Source organism: Pangasianodon hypophthalmus, chromosome 15 (genome assembly GCF_027358585.1).
Source record: "Pangasianodon hypophthalmus isolate fPanHyp1 chromosome 15, fPanHyp1.pri, whole genome shotgun sequence".
NCBI lineage: Eukaryota > Metazoa > Chordata > Actinopteri > Siluriformes > Pangasiidae > Pangasianodon > Pangasianodon hypophthalmus.
This window is the reverse complement of record NC_069724.1, coordinates 15905647-15926790: the sequence shown is the minus strand read 5'-3', so window position 1 is coordinate 15926790 and position 21144 is coordinate 15905647. Positions and strand designations below refer to the sequence as shown.

The window sequence follows — 21144 nt, the reverse complement described above, 5'->3', positions numbered from 1 at the left end:
GGATCGTATTTTAATTTTTTTTTATTGATACTTGCGCATCCGTGATTGTAAATAGGAATGTGTTGATGCCAATTATCAGTTCATCACTGTGAACTGGACAAGACACACCTACATATGTGTACACACACCTTGAGTTTGTGCTCCTTCCTGTTGACGATGACGGCAGTGATCTGCTGGTCCATAAAGATAAGGATGGTGACGAGGAGTGCAGGGAGGAAGGAGGCCAGGTACACCCACCAGGGGTTTCCGCCAAAAGGGGGCACAAACCAGCCACGGTTTGGACTTGTAGGCTGGACACACACACAAACACACAGATGCATTCAACGTAAGTATAAGAACCACACATATGACTTGTATGAGCAGCTCAGTCTGAGGCCGTTGGTATTTTTCCTGGAGAGAAGAGCCAATGATACTTTCTATAAGAACAAAGCTCTCTTTCTTTTTAACTGTAATAATCAGTATTAGACAGGAACAAAGAGATTATTGTAGGAGACAGAAGAAAAACACACTGCTTTTTCTTTTTTTGCTCTCTCTCTCTCTCATACACACACACACACATACACACACACACACTTACCACTTACCTTAAATTCACTTGGCACTTCTAGTTTTGGTGTGTCCACACCAACCAGCGCATCTATCCCACAGAAGATCAGAATGGCCAGAATGATTGCAAAGTCACTGATCAGCTTACGTACCTGTCAATCAATGACTTAATCAATCATTCAATTCCTTTAATTAAAATTCTTGTAACATATTACAAGGGGTATACTACATCCAAAAGTTAATTTTCTTGCCATAACATTAACACTGTAACTATTTCGGATTTCCTCTTCATGGTATACAACAATATCGATACATGATCATAACCATAATGACATCTGATCAAGTCAATACCATTGATTAATTGTTATTAAAATTTAAAAAACTACATATAGCCATATAATTAGTTTAGTTTAGTTTAGGTTTGGTCTGTTCTGCAAAAATGCCACTAAGGATCAAGAATAAGTACAAGACTGGAAACTAATGGAGATTAATGAGCTTTTAATGAGCAAGGATTGGATTTAATAACAGATTTTTGGCAGGATTTAGTGATGGATATTTTCCATCTACAGTGCCAAACCTTGTTAAGTAAAGATGAGTTTTCATCTCTCTCTCTCTCTCTCTCTCTCTGTGGGGGAGGATAGCTGCTGGTGATGCATTTTTACCAAAAAAAAAAAAATTCAGTTTTTACTGAATAAAGCCAAATGTTAGGTTAAGCTACTAAGGTAGGATAAGATAGGTACTGGTGTAGGCATAGCAGCAATTAGCCGCATAATTTTGTCAATGCGAGGTAGTCACAAGCACAGTAAGAAAAGACAACGTAGGTGCGTGTATGTGTGTGTGTGTGTATGTGTGTGTGTGAGAGAGAGAGAGAAAGAGAGAGAGATAGAGCGAATACATGACAATTTCGACTGGGGGTCATTTGACTACATACATACATAACATACATACATTGCATGTTTGTATCAAGATGTTGGAGATCTTCTACTAGTCTGTTATTGCAAGAGCTATCTTCTTTGCAGCAGTATGCTGAGGGCAGCATTATAGCCGGAGGAGCAAGGAAGCTCAACAAACTGATAAAGAAGGCTGACTCCGACATGCATTCTGCTTACTGCACTGATGCTACTCATCATATTATCGCACTGTACTGTGGTTGCTCTGTTGATCACAGCTACTTTGCTGCACATCCGTGGTTTCATATCTGCTGTTTTTGCACCGTTTGCAACATACATTACACTAAACATTCATCTATCTATCTTATCTATTTATCTATCTACATGCAAATAATCCATAGAGACAGTACGACAGCGGTGTGTGTGTGTGTGTGTTTGTACCATGGTGGGAAAGAATCTGCTGGTTTTGAACTTCTTTAAGGCCATGGAACAGGTGTAGGTGCCCATGAACAGGATAAACGACATTAGTGTGATGTCAGGAACAAAGCCACAGGATCCTCCTTGCAGAACTCCGCCCCACTCCAAACACTCCGACCGAGTTAACGATGACCAGGTAGAATTCCAATGCTGCTGGCCATGTTCACACACACACACACACACACACACAAAAACTGCTGACAATAACATTTTACAAGGAACTTTCTAATTAAGTTATTATATAAATGTTTCATTTTTCTATGAATGTTTTCAAGCAAAATCAATTTTTAAAACTATAACTTACACACATACACATACTCACCTGTCCAGTGGAGTTGAATAGAGCTTTAATTTTTTCATCTGGGACAGAACTGTTGCCTGTTTTAAACAAACACAACAGCTCTGGTCACTGAGGTAGAGAGTTCAGCATATTTGGGCTTTGATTTAGCTTAACCAGTGAGAAGAACACTACTGCTTCAATGCTTGTTTGGTGCTTGTGTCACTGAAGTTTTGTATAAGCAACAAAAAAATCAAGAACGAAACAAACAGCACTGCCTATAGCTCTTCTACTGGCCATACTGCGATTGTAGAGTAGAGTTTGTAAAGTGCTGGTTAGAAGTTGAAAAGATTTGAATTTTAGATGACCCTGTACATAGACCTATTTGTTTCGCACTGCACCCATTGCTGAGCTAAATGCAGTGGAATTTAGCACTTGTATCATGTAGCCCATTGGAGGTGTGTTTAAAAGTGCTGAATTTTCAGCAATATGAAATGTGAAAGCCACATTATTAACACTCGTCTTTCTGAAAAAAAAAACATTTTAGCAAAAATATGATCAATATGTTAGAAATATTCATATGCAAAAATATATTCACAGAAATATGGACACCATACACCAACTAGTATCTATATGCTACACACACACAAAAGCACTCACCAAAAACACACATAGAGTGAGATACTATTGTAACCCATAAGAAATGAAGAATATGTCTGCTATGTCTAAATATGTCATATATGTCTGATATGTCTAATAATCACCTGCAGGCAATATACTCAAAAACACACATAAATACTTTTACACACAAACATAGCATCATACCATCGGGAGGCGTGCAGTGGCAGGCATACTGAGTGACCATGTCCCAGTGGTAGCTGGTGTCGATGGGGTAGTGGTGGGCAAGCTTCAGCATTTTCTTGAATGCGTCATAGATGAAGATAAAGCTGATGAGAGCTGCAAAGCCTTCCTCTGTGAAGCGTGTGAAGTACTGCACAAGGAAGCTGGCATCCGTCGCCACCAGCACCAGACATAAGAAGCCTGACCACAGACCAATCCACAGCCGGAATTCCAGGTAGTCTAATGCGTGGTCTCTGAAAACAGCCAATCATAAAGACCATGTTAGGTGGTCAAATCACAGTTATCACAATTCCACTAATTTTAAATTTAAATAGATTTTAAATAAAGAAGTGACAGCCACAAGAAAATTAGAAATGGACAGTAAACTATCTGTCAGTCTTAATGGAGGAGGAATGATTCAATATTTGACAATACCACTGAATCTGCTATGGTACGGCATGACACAATTCAGTTTAGTAGCCCTCAACTGATATGTGACCAGCTTTGTTCAGAATCTGGGGTAGGCCTACCATTAATATGTGAATGATGATGATGTAGAGAAGGACCATTTTACGTATCAGAGTTTTGGGCCAATCACCTTGCTAACTTATTTCAGTTTAAAAATATTAATTATTTTTACACACTAGTTGTCTGTTCTTTTTCCATAATAATAGATTAATAATCAGTTATTAAATACTCACCACCACACTAGAAGGAACTAAACATTGTCGTAAAAAAAAAAGTAAAGTACTGTGCGAAGGTCTTAGGCACATGTAAAGACATGCTGTAAAGCAAAGCCTTCAAAAATAATTAAATTTAAACATTTTCTACGTTATAATAAAATAAACAAAAAAAAGATTTGGTGTGATAACACTTTGCCTGCTCCAGTAGTCTCAGGTACACTTCATACACTTTTATGACAGTATTGGCTGGGAAGTTTTTTCTGTGCATCTTGAATAGTCTGCCACTTGCTTCTGTTTTTTAAGGTAATCCCTGCCAGAAAGCATTCATTTTTTTGTCAGAAAGTGGTCTATTGTCAGAAAGTGGTCTACGACAGAGGCTAAATGTTTACGTACTCCTACACTAAAGATATTCAAACTCAATTTTTCACAACTCCACACATTTCATGTTACCATACATTACCTGTGTTAAGTCAATTAGGGTATATACGTTATTTCCATATGAATAATTTCAAAATTAATAGCTAAGAGACAGATTTATTTCAGCTTTTACTTACTAAATCCTGATGCCTCCCACTCCCTCACCAGTTCCTTTGCTGTCGTCTTGAAGTTCAGTTGAACCTACCAAAGTTCGATGTACCTCTTTCCTGAACAGTGCAGTGTCTGTGTGGTCCCAAGATTTTTGTATTTGCATGCAGATGCTTGTGGTACCCTCAGTTGTTTTGTTCTTAATGAGGACTTGGACTTGTGGAGGTCCAAATTTTTTTCTGAGGTCTTGGTTAAATGGTTTGGATTTTCCCATGGTATCAAGGGCAAACAGGCACTGTCTCTAAAGTTAGACCATTTTACAGCCACAGATACACTCCTAATTATGGCAATTGAAGCTTCTAATAGTCATTACATCAATTTCTGGAATCTTCTAGACCGTTTAAAGAGACAGTCAACTTGATGCAAGTAAACCGTTGAGCCACTGGAATTGTGATGCAGTGGATTAAAGCTGAAATAAATTCGGTCTCTAGTCGATTGCTTTAAAATTACCTCTGATGTGAACAAAGTAGACGCTCTAACTCACTTGCCAAAAGAAATGCATGGTAACATGAACTATGTGGAGTTGTGAAAAACTGAGATCGAATATCTTTAGCCTAGGTGTATGTAAACTATTGGCCTTAACTGTAATGTGTTAGCTTTTTTTACTTACATACAAACTTTTTTTCTGTAACATTTAACTTTTTGTTCGATAAGTAATGTTTTGATATCCGTATTGTTTTTACTGACCCAATTATGCAGAGGTCAATAATAAACAAAAGACAAACTTACAATTTAGAAAGAAATTACTAAGACTTTTGCTTGTTTATATTTCTTGTCATGAGTATAGCATGCCTAAGCTGTACACAAGGTGAACTTATAGTTATTGCCTCACAAGGATGTACTCTGTGTGTGTGTGTGTGTGTGTGTGTGTGTGTGTGTGTGTGTGCATGTTAGTCCTACTCACTTGCTGAAGTTGAACAGCAGCCGCTCGAAGACAAGCACCGGTCCTGTACTGCTGAGGATGGTGAGGGGCTGCCCACCAAACAGACAGAACACTGCACCTGCTAATGCTGTTCCCACAAAACTCTCTAACACACCCTACAGAGAGAGAGAGAGAGAGAGAGAGAGAGAGAGAGAGAGAGAGAGAGAGAGAAGAAGAAGAAGAAGAAGAAGAAGAAGAAGAAGAGTTAAGGCTTTGGGCTACTAGTTCAAATTCCAGACATGTTTGGGCCCATGAGCAAGACAAACTCGCAAGCGTAGTTTCTCTCAAACTGGCAACCAGAGACTCTCCATATGCAATAAAAACAGGATAAAGGGGTTTTAAAATCTGTTCATGGAGATGAACAGTCTATTATACAGATTGTTTCAGTTGCTGGTACATATCAGACCTTTTTAGTTATCTGTCTTGATTACCTCCATCCCGCACTCTTTTTTTGTTTGTTCCCTCTCTACATTTGTGGCCTGTCCATTCTATTCTCACTTATTTCATCTTCTCCATCTTCTGCTGCATTTTTACAGTCACAAGCAAACAGATATTTAAATTTTTCTAAATTCACATATGTAAAGGAGATGTTTGATGTGAAAAAGGAAGGACAGATGAAAATTTTTCATTCTCCATTAGAATTGTTTCTTTTCCTCCCTGCCTTCAGGTATCCCTGTCCTGCCTTCATTCTCTCTTCATGCAGTGCTACAAGCAATGCATGTCAAAATTAAACTCCAATACTACATCTGTCTAGAAAGCTGCATCTATCTGGAAGCAACTTAGGCCTAATTGTTGACTTATCAAGATGTTTGCTGGCTAGCTTACTTGGAAGACTTCCACATCACCTGCAGTACAGACTTCTGCCAAAGTCGTTCTGGCTTATTGAAGCTTAAATGGCCACAAATAAATGCTACTGCATTACTTTTACCCAATCGACTTCACAAAGGGGAAGAAATTTAATTTGCCATAACCATGTAAAAATCATAAGAACATCCACCCTCACGAGCAAAGAGAGGCTGTGAAGCAGCATGTGGCAAGTGGATCAAATATTCTGGAAAGATACCAAGTGATCACATACTGAAGTGGATGTGTCTGGGGACAGTTTGAGGATTGTTTGATTATTCCTCACCTTTCTTACTTACATAAACAGATAAAAACTGAAATTACTGGAATTTAATGGAGTTATAGAAAGATTGACTGAACATTTTAGGGAGGCTGGAATAATAATATCTCAGGGTCTAGAATAGCAATGTTCAGTTATGTGCCATCTTTCTTTTCACGCATTGATTTTATGTGCATTTGACTGTAGCATGAGGTAGTACTGATCTGAGTGGTACGGTAGCTTAAGAAGTCAGTTTTTCAACTAGATGTAAAGACAGAGTTTCATGTGTGTGTGATTTACAAAAATGTAGTGTAAAAATTAACCATGTTAAAGTATTAATTTGTTATTCTATGTTTTCTCTTGTTATGTAGCTAATTATGTTGATCTTATTTTTGGTATGATTTTGTACTGTTGACAGATGAATTTTGAATAATGCTTAAACAGGCATTCTTGCTAAGTCCAAGAAGAGAAGAAGCTCTACCTGTGGATTTTATTTGAAAGACCAGAACAGGTTGAGAGATATAAATATAGCTGGCCCAGAAGTTAAAGGAAGAATCTTTGTTGTTTGAAAAGGTTTTAATTTTAATTTATTAAAATTTAAAATAAATTTATTAAAACCACATTTGGTGTACCGTTTGAACAATGTGTGCCATATTGAAAAGTTGAAAAAGAGTGAGGGGACATGATTGTTAACATGATCATTTTCTCCATAGATAGGAACAAGAAAAAATAACAATAAAACAACTAATTTGCTTTAGTATGAATGTGCTTTAGGATTAAACTATTTATATTTAATCCCCACAAGGATTTTAATATCTGAGAGCTTTCCACAAGGGAAACTGCTTTTTTTTAATACAAAACTGACTTTTATTTGTAACAATAAACTGCAATGAAAGGACTTCAGAAGGATATGAAGACAAATGTGTGTGTGTGTGTGTGTGTGTGTGTTCACGCACTTGGTAATCCACCTCTATTTAAAGTGAAGCTGATCCTTCTTAGCGTGAGCCTTACAGAGCACCTACAGATCTAAATAGATGTCACAGCTCTCTGATTCCAGACCACACCATCACACATATCTAGTATAAATACACACTTAGACATATACATACATCTCAGAAACATCTCTGAGTTTCAGCAGTTGTTACTGAAAGAAGTGCATTAATAGACCAGTGTTTTTTAACATAGTTAGGGATCTAGTAAATTTAGTAAAAATACTACACTACACTGAACCTCCACACTGTAACACAGCTTAAATAGAAAAACTGTGGTAGGTTTTTCATTGTTTCCTAGTGGGAAATGATCCGGACTTTCGGAATCTGCAGCTTGTAACATGGTATAAGAAACATAGATGTGTGGCTGCCAATTAATATCAGTCATTTTCTTTAAGGAAGCCAAAAACCTATATATGAAAGTCATTGTTTCATGATGGAGAGAAATGTAATCCCCTCAACATACATATACACCCATGAGTGTGTATTTAAAAAAAAGCCATCTTAAAAAAGTCATCTTTTTCAAGAGTTATTAGATAACACCACATCAACCAGTCTGTGAATATCGGAATAGGCAAACAAGACTCACACACAAAGATAGACACTGTGTTCCCCACCACTACCAGTGTAAACACATTAACTCATTAGATTAATTAGCTGAGCAGTAATCTTCTGTACCTGCATGTTCTCTGTGGCGTCTCCAAGCAAGCCGCCAAAGGTGATGGCATTGGTTACAGTGCCCAGGTAAATAAACAAAGTAGCAGATAAGGCCTGGATGTTCAGGGCATCGTAAAAATCGCTCGCAAAGAATGGCAGCTTTCGCTTAACGTCCAGAATCAGACCACCACAAAACCTGAGAAAAGAGAGACAGAGAGAAGGAGAGAGTGAAAAAGAGAGAGAAAGAAAAATAATAATCACTGAGCTAGTCTTAGCATGAGGCCTGTGTTAACAAAGACAGTAGTGTTATAGCACCACATACAAGCCTCTGTGTTTGCACTAACTGCAGTCTTAGCAATAGCGTATAGGCCAAATGCCACTCACTTGCCAGTGAACTTGAGCTCGTCTCCAACATGGTGACCTCCACCACCTCCTCCTGCACCACCTTCAATGGGAGCATCACCATTAATCTTGGATCCATCTCCACCCCCAGCTCCTCCTGCTAGGTTGTTCTTACTACACAAATAAGAATTAACAAATAGTTACATCAATACATCAAAACCTCTATATCTTTGGTTCATTTTTACACCATTTTAAACTGCATCGTGGTCACTGAATATGAAGTTACACCAAGTGTGTACCGTTTGTCTGAGGATGGTAAGGTTTTTGGGGGCTCAATCCGGATGTCAGGGTCCCACTCTCCTGGGGGTAGCACGACGACCTCGTCAAGGAATTCCTCGATGCCAGCCAACAGGTCACCCCGATCTTTGGCCTTGTATGCAATGTCATGAAACACCTAGATCACAGAGAAACATGCAGCTTCAAAACTCCGAGCACTATGTGTGAAGAATATGACATGCTAATATATGTATCATTACAAAACATGATTTAAGTAAAATAATTTGTTCACTTCACAGTTCATCAATCTGTGATTGTAGTCAGATAAACATCATTACAAACATCCTGGCATCATCAGTCCACTGTGGATCTACTCACACCAGAGTACATCACTGAAACACCACCTACTGTGGTGCCTTTCCAGGAATATGTACATATAAAGACAATTGTTATGGTTGTCCACATACAAAAACCTAACACACACACCTCATCTGACATTAAAGTAGCAATGGCTCGACCAATCTCGTGGTATGATCTGGCTTTTCCTTTGGGTCCCAAGAGAACAAAAAGAAATCTGAAAAACAACACAAATAAAAGCATATTCATGCAAGAAATGCGAGGTTTTATTTCAGACACTTCCCAACATCATTATGAAAAAATGCATCACATACAGAGCAAAGTATTTATAAGCACAAGTTTGGTTGTGGGGTGAAGGTCGTTATTTGGTCATATCACAGTCCATCGGAAAGAGAAATACTAATCATTAAACCTTGAGTTTTCCATTTTACACTAGACTGAATCTGTGCTTGATTTCAAAGTCATCTGAGTTTATCAGCTAACATAAGCCATTATCATAGCATCTGTGAAACTTTCCACTGTGACTAATTACACAACAGTTCATTCTTACCGGAAATGATAATGTTTCAGATTTGACATAACACCCCGGCAAGCTGTACATTGTGTGTGTACTTTAGTGAATGTTTGCATTTCAATGTCTTGCCAGTGATAACTGTAGTGTATGTGTTGCATTTCTACCTTTAATCTGTTAAACAATAGACGTGTTTGATACAGTTTGACACAGTCTGATATTATGAGTGTGTATGTATAGCAGTATAACAGTATAGCATGGGAAAGAAATAATGGTACAAAGCTATGAATGATGATGTCACCAAAATGTTATTTCTAAATTTTACTTATTTCCTCAAAAAATATTTTTTAAATACTTTGCATTGTTGTCACAGTGTTATACAACATAGTGATTGATGTGATGTGTCCAATACTGATTTATATATTTTGTTGTTAATCAATTATTAATGGAGATTTAAGACTTAATTATCCATAATTTCATCAAATATTACCTCAATTTGGCTACTTTCTATTATTACACTTTCCTAACCATAGGCTTACCATTCATTCAGATTAAACTCATAGTGATCATACACTGCAACTTATATACAGTAATTTTACCCCAGCCCTCATTTAGATTTTAGATTACCTTGTAGGCACAGGGACTTCAGTGAGCCCTGCAAGTATGACGGCCTGCTGGAGCCGCACAAAGGCCACAAAAGGAGAATCCAGGAAGTCCACTTCACCCACTAGGATGTTAGATGCCTCCGCATCCCGTGGGATCTTCTTCATGAACTTATTATTCAACTGCACATAGAGAGAAAAATGGGCCACAATTTATAGTATAGTAGATTCCAGTATTTAAATGTTTTTTGTCACACTCTTTAATAATATAAGTGAAATGAAATAAAAACATGCTAATGGAGAAAAGATACGGTGTTAAGGTTGTTAAGACAACAAATTATCAAATAATATTATATTTAAAAGAAATATTTGGCATCACAACAACTTAGAAAAACTGATGCAAATGGTGTGTAAACAGGACTGTGTGTAAACAGGATTTAAAGATATTTCAATTTCAGAGAAATTATTTAAAGAAAGTGTTCAAACAGAGATTTAAAAAGATGAGCAATTCTGAGGTTTAGAAGAGGACAAGTATTACACTGTGTTCTGTGATCTTCCACCTTTAGATTCAACAGCAACAAGGTGACGAAACAAATTTTTTAAAATTCAGTTTTGCACAAAGCAGATAGAGCCCAATCCAAAAGATTGCACAGGTACTCAGCTAACTCAAGGAAAAACCAGAGGAATAGGCAGAAATTGATACATTTAGAAACTGAGTAGCCTAAACATTACGGCTTTTACCATTTCTTACTGAAGCTTCAGTAAATTAGAGTCTATTTATTAAAACGCTTCAGATAGTGACAAAGCCTAGGCCAATGTCCTTATTTACTATTTATCTATACTCAGTGCATTTTCTCTATTGTGTGTTCTGTGCTCTGTGGCATCAGTCATTCAGACTCATTAAGTCATAGAGGAGTTTCAGAGATACTGGAAAGAGATGTTATGAGGAGTGAGAGAAAAACTGTGCTGAAACTCTGTAAGCAGGAGATATGTACTATTAAAGGTTAAAGGTTATGCAATGATGAACTGGATTACAGATAAAGGCAGAGCTTCAGGACCACACACAAAAAACATGCTTGATCTTGTCTGTGAATGTTTAACCATGAACTTTGGATAAGAGGCTATCAGAGGTTATCAGCGTAATGACTCCAGTGGTGCGATTTGTACAGTAGCAGTGGTGTTTATATGATGAATCTCATGGTTCTGACGCAAGAGGAGGAGATAAACCAATTCTTGTGATTGGGAGAGTGAAAGTGCATCCAAACTAGAGTAAATGAAACAGAGGAGAGGTACTGTGTGAAATCCTGAATGAAGAAAGAGGCCCATATTCACTGAAAAGTAATTAAGTGTGTGTGGTGTTCTGACAACGTGAGAAAGAGCTGTTTGTATGAGTGTGTGTGAGAACAGAAAGAGAAAGGCTATTAAAGATGCATGTGTGCACATTTGCATGGGTGCGTAATAGAAACTGAGATGCTTTTGAGCTTTTTAATGTACATTATATGGCCAAACATTTGTTGAAACCTGACCATGACACACATATGTGAGCCTTCCCCAAACTGTTGCCACAAAGCTGGAAGCACACAGTTGTATAGAATGTCTTTGTACGCTGTAGCATTACAACTTCCCTTCACTGGAAATAAGAGGCCCAAACATGTTCCAGCATGGCAGTGCCCCGTGTACAAAGTGAGGTCCATGAAGACATGGTTTGCCATGATTGGTGTGGAAGAACTTGTGTGGATTGCACAGAGCCCTGACCTCAACCTCACTGAGCACCTTTGGGATGAACTGGAACAGCGACTGCACCCCAGACTGACATTAGCACCTGACCTCACTAATGCTCTTGTGTGGCTGAATGGGTAAATCCTCACAGCCATGTTCTGAAATCTAGAGATTCTGAGGTTAGAGTGGAGGTTATTTTAACAGCAAGGCAGGAACTAAATCTGGAATGGGATGTTCTAAAAAACACATATGGGTGTGATGGTCAGGTGTCCACAAACCTTTGGCCATATAGTGCATATAAGCTCAGGGAGAGAGTGTGTGTGTGTGTGTGTGTGTGTGTGTGTAAAGCTATCACACTGTATGCAGGTTTGCATATGTGCTTGTGCAGTCAGAGATACAGGTAGGAAACATATGCATGCGTAAATGAGTATATTTGTGAAAGAATGTGTCCATGTGAAAAAAATGTGTCTATGTTTGAAAAGGTGTGTAAGAGACAGTACTCCTATACAGTTCTTAACTTCTTCACTGGTATTCCTGATAAAAGTTTAACTAGGTCTAATATATTCCAAACTTCACTCCTACTTCACAAGAGTTCCTCTTTCCCTACTGAAAGACCTGCCTATGTAAATTCAACTTATTAATGAAGGTCAGGGCCAACTCAGAGGTGGCGTCCTTTAATGTCTTATTTAGAAGCTGTCAAGAGAAATGACTGAAAAAAATGTAAAGAGCAAGTTAAGTTCACACAGGGATTTAGCAAACATGCAGGCACACAACATCTCTCTTATGGACACACTCATGGTCTTACCTGGTCCTTCTCAGGCTTATCGGAGAGGTCATTAAGGCTGCTGGAAGTCAGGTTGTGGGGAACTGTAGTTGGACTACCTGTATGAATGAGACACTGTTGAGATATTACAGAGAGTGACAACAAAAATGCACAAAGGAAACAAAACAAAGGACCCATTTAGAGAATTAAAAAAAAATGTAATTCCATTTAACCACATTTTACCCCTTAATCTGGGCATACACCTAAAATGGAAAAAGATTTCATTTATTAACTTTCATTCACAGCTATTCTATGTGAATTTTATAAAAGTGTATAATGTGTATAAAAGTGTATAAAAGTGCATAATGACTGACTTTTCTAATCAGCTGTTGTGGTGGGCTGTCAAATGTCTGACAAGTGATGTTAAGATTGTCAAAAATGTGATAATGCAAACAAGAAGTGTCTTCACATAGGTTCAATAATTTCTTTTCTTTTACTTAGTTATTTCTAGCTTAGCCAAACTCAGAGTCTTTCACCCTAAAGCTTTTTTATGTAATGAGTTAAAGCAGTTTTATGTTGTCATATATGCATAAAAATTAATGCCATGTTATTATAGCTATCATACAGCTCCATCTCAACATTTTACACTCCCCTTGCAGTGAATTTTCTACCAAAATGTGCCTCACTGGGTTACGTTCACTCGAAATTTTCTTGTGCACTGTGTACTCTGTGTGTGTGTGTGTGTCTGCTTTACACAAGGATTAAATATTTTTACTTAACTTTATTTGAACTTTGTTTAATTTTAAAGTTTCGTGCTTCTTTGGTGTCTGTGAGGATGAAATAAATGTATTTAAATGTGATAGGCTAAATTTAATCTAGGATTAAATGTACTTAGGAACAGTTTTCCAGGAACAGATTAAACGTTAGTGCAAATTTATAGTTTTACATACGTCTTGTACAAACCACTAATCAGCTGATTAGCTCTCACGCTATTAGACAGTTAATAATAGGCTGCAATGGCAGGATTAGGAGTGCGGCCCAGGCTGTCTACCTTTTTTGTGTAATTAATGAGGATGATTACATGTGATTAATCTTGACTATGGCTGTTATACCATCGTAGAAACAAAAAATAAGCCATAATATTATGGTTTTATATATTCTTGGTAATTTTGTGACCTTCAGTGCAAAGAATGGCACAGTTATAAAAGAGATTGGGTTAGAATGAATATAAAGAGGTGTGGTAAGACATGCTGCTGTAATATCCAATCAGATCAGAGTGTGTGCCAGTGGCTCAGTGACATTTTCGTAAAGCCATATGATTATGTCTGTGATGTCTTCTGTTTACTGACACTTACAGATTTTACATCTACATTTTAGTTCTTATGTCGCAAACTTTGAGACTTACAAGCATACACAAGCATGAACATGAAGGCCAACAGCCCAAAATCCAGTGTCGTAGTCAAAAACAATTCAGTGAAAGATATGCTTATCAGGATAATATAGAGATCAAAGGATATAAGCAAGAAAATAGCCAAAAGGTCAATGACAAATATAGACAGAATGACAGAAACCAGGCCTCACTGATGACTGCACATACATTAGTTAAAATGGATGTGACGCTGTTACGAGAGATGTGCACCTAATAAATGCTTAAGTAACATTTTTTGTGTCAACTGGATATTTTATTGATTCTGTTCATTAAAATAATGATATGCCAACAGGCTAAATCACACGTAACTGCTACAACTCAGTGGTTTATGTTATTTGTTACAGATAAAATAATTCAGTTTACTGCAGTAGCTTATTTACAATTTATAAAGTGAAAAAAGTGAAACACAAGTGAAACCCATATCTTATACAGCCACAAAAGTGAGCTGCAAGAAAAAAGACAGGTCTGTTAATCTTTAGCCTGAAGTCAGGAAAATACTGGCGTAGCACTGCACCTGTGCTATAAGGGCGGGGGTATCATAAGTGCATTTTTGAGCTAAAGTAAGTTGAAATATTCCACTGTATTGGCGAATGACACAATCCTGTTGGTCTGCTCCACCCACATCAGTAACTATGCACAGGAAAATAATTAGCTTATGCCATAGTTTACAGTTCAGGTCTGTTTCCTCTCAAGCTTTTAGCATTATTTTGTCTAAGGGTTTATTCCCTTACCACTGTCACCTCTATTGTGCTCATTAGGTCTCTAGCTAGATCTAAGTCTCGATTTTTGTAAAGGTGCTTTGTGTTTTATGAGAATTAAAATAAACTGAATTCTCAGTCTCTGAAGGGTGATGGAATAGACATATCAACATTCCTCAGTGAGACAGTGGGAACACAGCTCTGGGAGAGTGGAGGCCATAGTAAGCCTAAAGTTCTTTTTAAAACTATTGACTCTATCCTTAATCCTAATGCCTGCTCTTATCTGGATATTACGCCTGAGACATGTAAATAATTCTCAGAATTTTTTTTTTTAAGAAAATCCAGGATATTATGTCTCATTTGTGTATGATAATTACTGACCAATTTCCAAATTGCCCTATGTCTCAAAGGTTTTAGAGAAAGTTGTGTTTTCTTAGTTTATCTCATACTTAGATACATTTAACATTTCAGATAAATTTCAATCAGGCTTTAGAGCTTTGCGCAGTACTGAGTCAGTCATTGTTGAAGGTCACAAATGACATTTTGTTTTCCATTGATTCTGGTTCGTCTGCTATCTTGATATTGTTAGATCTAAGTGCAGAGTTTGATACTTTCGATCATGAGATTCTCTTAAAATGCCTTGAATGTGTAGTTGGCGTACAGAGCCTGGAATTACAGTGGTTTCCTTCTTATTTAAAGGGTCAGACCTTTTCCGTTAGCATTGGTTCCTTTTCCTCATCACCGTACCCATTTCTTATTCCACAGGGTTCTATTCTGAGGTCTCTTTTGTTTTCCGTTTATATGCTTCCTCTGATTTCCATATTTCAAAAATATAACATTACGTATCATTGCTATGCTGACGATTTCCAACTTTACCTTCCGATCAAGCCCAATCATACTTGCTCATTTGACCATCTCTTTCCATGTCTAGCTGAAATCAAGACTTGGATGGTAAATAACTTCCTACAGTTAAATGAAAATAAAACTGATGTTCTCTTGCTACGCTCTCCTGTATCCAACAACTCACTTAAAATCAGTTAGGCTCCCGAAGTAACGATTTTACAGTCATGCAAAAAATCTTGGTGTTTGTTTTGATCCTCTGTCCCAATCTGATAAGCAAATTAACGCTGTTGTATAGAGTAGCTTTTTCCAACTTAGATCTGTTGCAAAATTAATACACTTCCTTTCTTGTAAGGACCTTGAAATTGTGATCCATGCACTCATTTCATCTCGGTTGGATTACTGTAATTCCCTGTATGTCGCTCTGCCTCAGTCCACCCTGTCTCGGCTGCAGATGGTTCAAAACACAGCAGCCAGACTGTTAATGGGAACAAAGAAAGGGATCATATTTCTCCTATACTTGCCTCAGTGCATTGGCTCCCAATTAAAATTAGAGTTGATTTTAAGATTCTTCTATTTGTGAACAAGGCACTGCACAAAATGGCTCCTGACTATATCTGTGATCTCCTTCAGCTGTACACGGCTGTTCCTCGTTCACGTTGTAAATCTAAGATCGAGATCGAGCTTTGTCTGTTGCTGCTCTGGAAAAGTCTACCTTTTAACACTGGGCTTTTCCAACACTGAGCGTTTTTAAAGTTAGTCTTAAGACTTATTTTTAGTCTTTAACTTTTGATTAATTTAAATGTACTGTTGTTATTGTTGTCTTTGATGTCATTGTCTTTGAAAACTATATTTCTAATTGTAAAGCACTTTGGGTCAACTTTTGTTGTGTAAAATGTGCTCTGTAAATAAAGTTTGACTTGACATATTAAAGCTCATTTACATTTTTGCTGGTTTTTTTTGTTTTGTTTTTAATTGTTTATTTTTACTTTCAATTTATTCTGTGTTTGTGTGAAACATAGCATCATATATGCTCTTGATGGATTATTTCACTGAATAAATTTGACAAGGACAAGTTTAGCATTGTGGAGTTTTGGGACTATTTAAGGATTCTCACAACAAAAAGTTATGATATTCCCTTTCCTAGGAATTGTTCTTCATGATGTAATATCTATGTCTACCATCCCGAAACTGAAAAAGGAATACACCCCTCAAAGATCCATGATGTGCACATTTTAGTGCTTTTTGTTAATCTTTCACAACAGATCAATCTGTTTAGTTTCTCATTAAGCCTAGCAGGAGTGTGAAGTTTTACGTCTCTTTTTCTAGACTTACGGAGCAGACCCGTGCTGTTGCTTCTCTGCATCTGTATTTGGCCTTCAATTTCAGAGATGCTAAAGCGTGGCATGGAGTGGTCAACAGAACTACGTGCTGTCATGTCACACACACACACATATAGAGGAAAGCAAACCATGACAGAGGGGGTAAAGGGAAGGGGAAAAAAGAAGAACAAAGAACAGAGAAATGTCAGTTTAGATCACAAGATACAGAAAAGTTTTATGCAGAACATGCGTAAATTATGCTAATTTTCTTTTCATTTTAGAAAAAGACAGCACATTTCCTTATTACAGATGAAGATCCTATTTCAACAAATTCACATCTCTTACAAGAATGTCAGCCATTTTAATTGTCCAGAAGAACACTCAGTTAAAGCTTGACAGATCACAGGGACCATAGACAAAAGAAACCTAGCCCCTGCTCCTAAATATTTTCATACACCATACACCATACATACGACAACACCCCACCCATGCAGGTCTTTGAAGATATTCCATCTACACTGATAAAATCAGCTTCTTATCGTAATGTCCATGGAAATATACCTGCACTGCTGAATTGAGTCTATTAGAAATGATCATTAAAAATAACACCTGCCTGTCTAGAGCAAGAGTTTTACTGCTATTGATACAGTTTAATATACAACATCCTCATCAACAATAACTACAGTAATAACCTAATAATAAGAAAGCAGACTAAGATCCCAAGATTACTAATAATCACAAAGTATAAGCGTCATGTAAAAATACTACACTGTGGACTTAAGGTGAACTGCAAACTTAAGCTGTAAGCCTACATCCCATACACACATTTCACGACTTCATTTTAGTATCTCAGCTAAGTTGTGCACACTGTTGGTGCACAATAAAAAATGAAAATGCAAAAAATCAGAATGTGCTAGATGAAGTGCTATTTTATCAGCTGCTAACTGAGAGTGGAAGCCATATTGTGTATATACATATATATTCATTTAAAATTGTCTCTTGCTTTTATGCTACATCAAGCTTCTCCAGTCTGCATTTTCTATCCCCCGTTTTTTCAGGGCTTAAAGGAGAGTGCTTCTGTTGAAGGGGTCTTGTTATAAAGAACATAAAAATAAAATGTCTGATGGTAAAAGCACTATTCTACCATTTCTAGTATTTTATTCTAGCATTTGGAAGACAGAATATGAGTGTTTGCAAAGAAATGTAAAGCCAAAGTTTACATTAGTGTTTAAGCACAGATATGGAAAGAAAGTCATAAAGTATGAGAGTTAGTGTAGTTTAACGTAGCAGTAAGACAGCTTTACCATTCTCTTGGTTTGAAAACAGCCTACTTGCACTCGATACAGTTCGGCCAATGTCAGCCAACGAGCGCAGGTTGGACTTCTTGGTCTGATGGCGGTGTTTACGCAGTAGCGTGTATGTAACCTTCTCCTTCAACTCAGCCTTCAACAGCCCCATCTCAATCTGAGTGTCCGTGATCATGTCTGAGAGGATGAACGAGAAAATGGCAAAGATAGAGAAAAGAGAGAGATTTAGTAAATCCTTATTTTCACTACTTAAGATACCATTGACTCAGGACATTTCTTCATTTTTCTTTTATAATATAACTGTAAAAGTAACTTTTAAAAAGCCTTTACACCCTGTTTTCATCTTGTTTACTTGCTGAATAAATGTACTATGAAATGCGCATTCTATCCTATAAGTGGTATTAGCACATGTAAACAGATGAAATGGACAGTGACTAAATCACCTTCTGGTTCAGCTTTATTAAAAAGACCAGTCACATTTTCTTTTTTCATCTTGTAGTTTTAATAGGAATCATTTATGATTAATAGGAATCTTCTGTGAATCAGATCCATTCACACAGTTTTGTGTTGTTCTGATCTTAGTAAAGAAGTCATGGATCATTTTAATGAGAGAATTAATTAATCTTGGAATAATGGTCTCAGGTGTGTTGCTTTGTACAAAGCGCTGATAGAAGCTGCAGTGGGGTTTTTACCGACAATCTGCTGCAGTGAGTTAGCTTCCATGTCAAGCATGACAGTGCCCTTCTCTATGCACTTCTTCAGCTCAAACAGTGAGTGCAGATACAGAGTGGCGACATGAGGCTTACTCCACCTCTCTCCACCCTCTTCCACCTTCTCCTCGAACTTGAGCCACCTACAGAAATAAACATATGCATAAATACATATACGTTAATTCTATGAAGCATTTACATCAGAGTCCAAAAGTCCAAATTTCCCTGGTAATTTGTTTTTCTTTTTCTTTAATTGCATTAGTTATCAAAAACATTCTTCACTAATGCAAGTCCATCCATTCTCTGTACTGGTTATGCTGCATGGGATCACAGGGAACCTGGAGCCTATCCCAGGGGACTCGGGGCACAAGGTGGGGGACACCCTGGACCCAATCAGTTGCAGGGAACAATCACGCACACATTCACACGCTACAGACAATTTAGAGATGCTAGTCAGCCTTTGGACTCGGGGAGGAAACCCCTGAAGCACGGGAAGAACATGCAAGCTCCGTGCACACACAGGGTGGCGGCAGAAATTGAACCCCCAACCCCAGAGGTGCGAGGCAAACATGCTAACCATAATTTACATAATTTAACACTGCCTACTGAACTACAAAAGAACATTTTGATATCTAGGAAATAGAACACAACAGGTAGTGCTGTTATAAGAAAAACATTCCAAGTCAGGATCGTGTATACCATTACCACCCTGAGCTGGGTTTTCCTATAACGGCATGTCCTAAAGTGTTTTATTTATTCTTTATTCTTATACCCCAACAATATGCCAATGATTGTCATTTTTCTAAATGTCGTAGTTACATTTAATGTTGTGAAACTTCCAGGAGAGAGGTTAGTTCATATTTTCACTTATGTTATAACTTCTGTAAACAGACACTCCCTCACCAGTCTCTCTTTTTTCTCTCTTGAAGTTAATAACACACACAAAAAAAAACTACAGAATGTCATGTTACAGAGAAACAGGAACGTAAATTCTCTGTCCTAAAGACTCCCATTGCGAAAACTTACTGACTGTTCGAAAGTGCTGACAGCACAAATTTAAAAAGGAAATGGAAACAAGTAAAACTATTATAAAATTGGTTTTGGACATACAGATGAATTATAACCTCTAAAAAGGAAAATACACTGTAAAAAAATTATTGTGGTAATTGTAAAAATTACTGTAAAACATATTTACAATAATGAACTGTAAAACCGTATGTAGTATAAACTAACATGTAGTCCAAAGCATTTGGTTAATGCAGGATGCAACTGAGCTGAAGGCTCTTGCTCAATCAAGGCAGTTTGGGGATGCTGGGATTTGAACATGTGACCTTCTTATTGGTGACATAAAACCTTAAACACTGAGCCACCACAATTAGCACATCCAGGTTGCATTGCTTCAATGCAATCTTCTAGTCCAGTGAATTCAGCAGTAGAAGTAGTTGAATCATTGGAAGCCAGTTGCAGTGTCGTTGTTGCGTACTTGTGGTGGTTCTGTGGTTAAGGCTTTGAGTCACAGAGCAGAAGGTTGTGTGTTCAAATCTCAGTGCAGTCATGTTTGGGCAACTCTCTTAACCTTCAGCTAAAGCCTTTCAACAAAAGCCTTTAAAGGCCAAACAAAAGATCGTTAATTTTATAAGCTTGTCAAGATTCACTTTCCAACTGTGCCCCTTTACACACACACCTGACTTAATGAGTATCTGTACTGTCTTGCATTCCTTTTTTTCACCGTCACACACTACACACACACACACACACACACACACACACACACACACAGAGAGAGGCATATACACAGTTTTTTATTCATTTCAGAGGAAAGAAATGTAATCTCCTGTATAATGGTCAGTAATTTCAGCTAAGCACTACGATACTGAAAAACATCTGGTATGTGTACAAACACACACACACACACACACACACACACACAATGCATTTAACCCAGACCTCAGAGCTCTGTTTATCTCTCTCATACCCACACGTCTGCGGTGACACAGGGCTAATAATTAATAAGAGTTTGTGACTGAATTGCTTCTTTGTTGTTATTTACTGGCTTCAAGCTGAAATTACACACATCAGCTCAGTGGAAGGCCTTTACCTATCTATATTATTATTGTATTTGTTTATACTTCATTTATTACATCAAATCAAACTAATTAAAAAAGTTCTTACAAAAAGGTTTAGGAGTGGTGTGTGCTTGTCTGTTTTCTGAGTATTCTGGTGCTAAACTGAACTGAGTGAAGTGAATTCAGGTCAAACAGAAACAACACACAATATCACTACTACCTGAAATGGGTGAA

The 21144-nt window shown here is 37.4% G+C and overlaps 1 protein-coding gene across 8 annotated transcripts in view; it reads right to left on the bottom strand.

Moving 5' to 3' along the window:
• The window catches only part of slc4a4b (solute carrier family 4 member 4b), a 50356-nt gene that overhangs the window by 6443 nt on the left and 22769 nt on the right, over window positions 1–21144 (bottom strand). For 3 of the 8 annotated variants that reach the window (XM_053240113.1, XM_053240112.1, XM_053240115.1), the window contains 15 exons: window positions 18827–18987; window positions 18132–18311; window positions 16841–16936; window positions 12581–12657; window positions 10082–10239; window positions 9073–9160; window positions 8610–8764; window positions 8353–8484; window positions 7990–8164; window positions 5203–5336; window positions 3016–3284; window positions 2236–2291; window positions 1878–2066; window positions 585–698; window positions 129–290 (listed from right to left, as the gene is read on the bottom strand). In XM_053240113.1, coding sequence (XP_053096088.1) covers window positions 129–290; window positions 585–698; window positions 1878–2066; window positions 2236–2291; window positions 3016–3284; window positions 5203–5336; window positions 7990–8164; window positions 8353–8484; window positions 8610–8764; window positions 9073–9160; window positions 10082–10239; window positions 12581–12657; window positions 16841–16936; window positions 18132–18311; window positions 18827–18987 — 2146 coding nt within the window. The remainder of the gene's footprint in view (window positions 1–128; window positions 291–584; window positions 699–1877; window positions 2067–2235; window positions 2292–3015; window positions 3285–5202; window positions 5337–7989; window positions 8165–8352; window positions 8485–8609; window positions 8765–9072; window positions 9161–10081; window positions 10240–12580; window positions 12658–16840; window positions 16937–18131; window positions 18312–18826; window positions 18988–21144) is intronic. The other 5 variants (XM_053240114.1, XM_026928654.3, XM_053240117.1 and 2 more) reach the window with 3 other exon arrangements.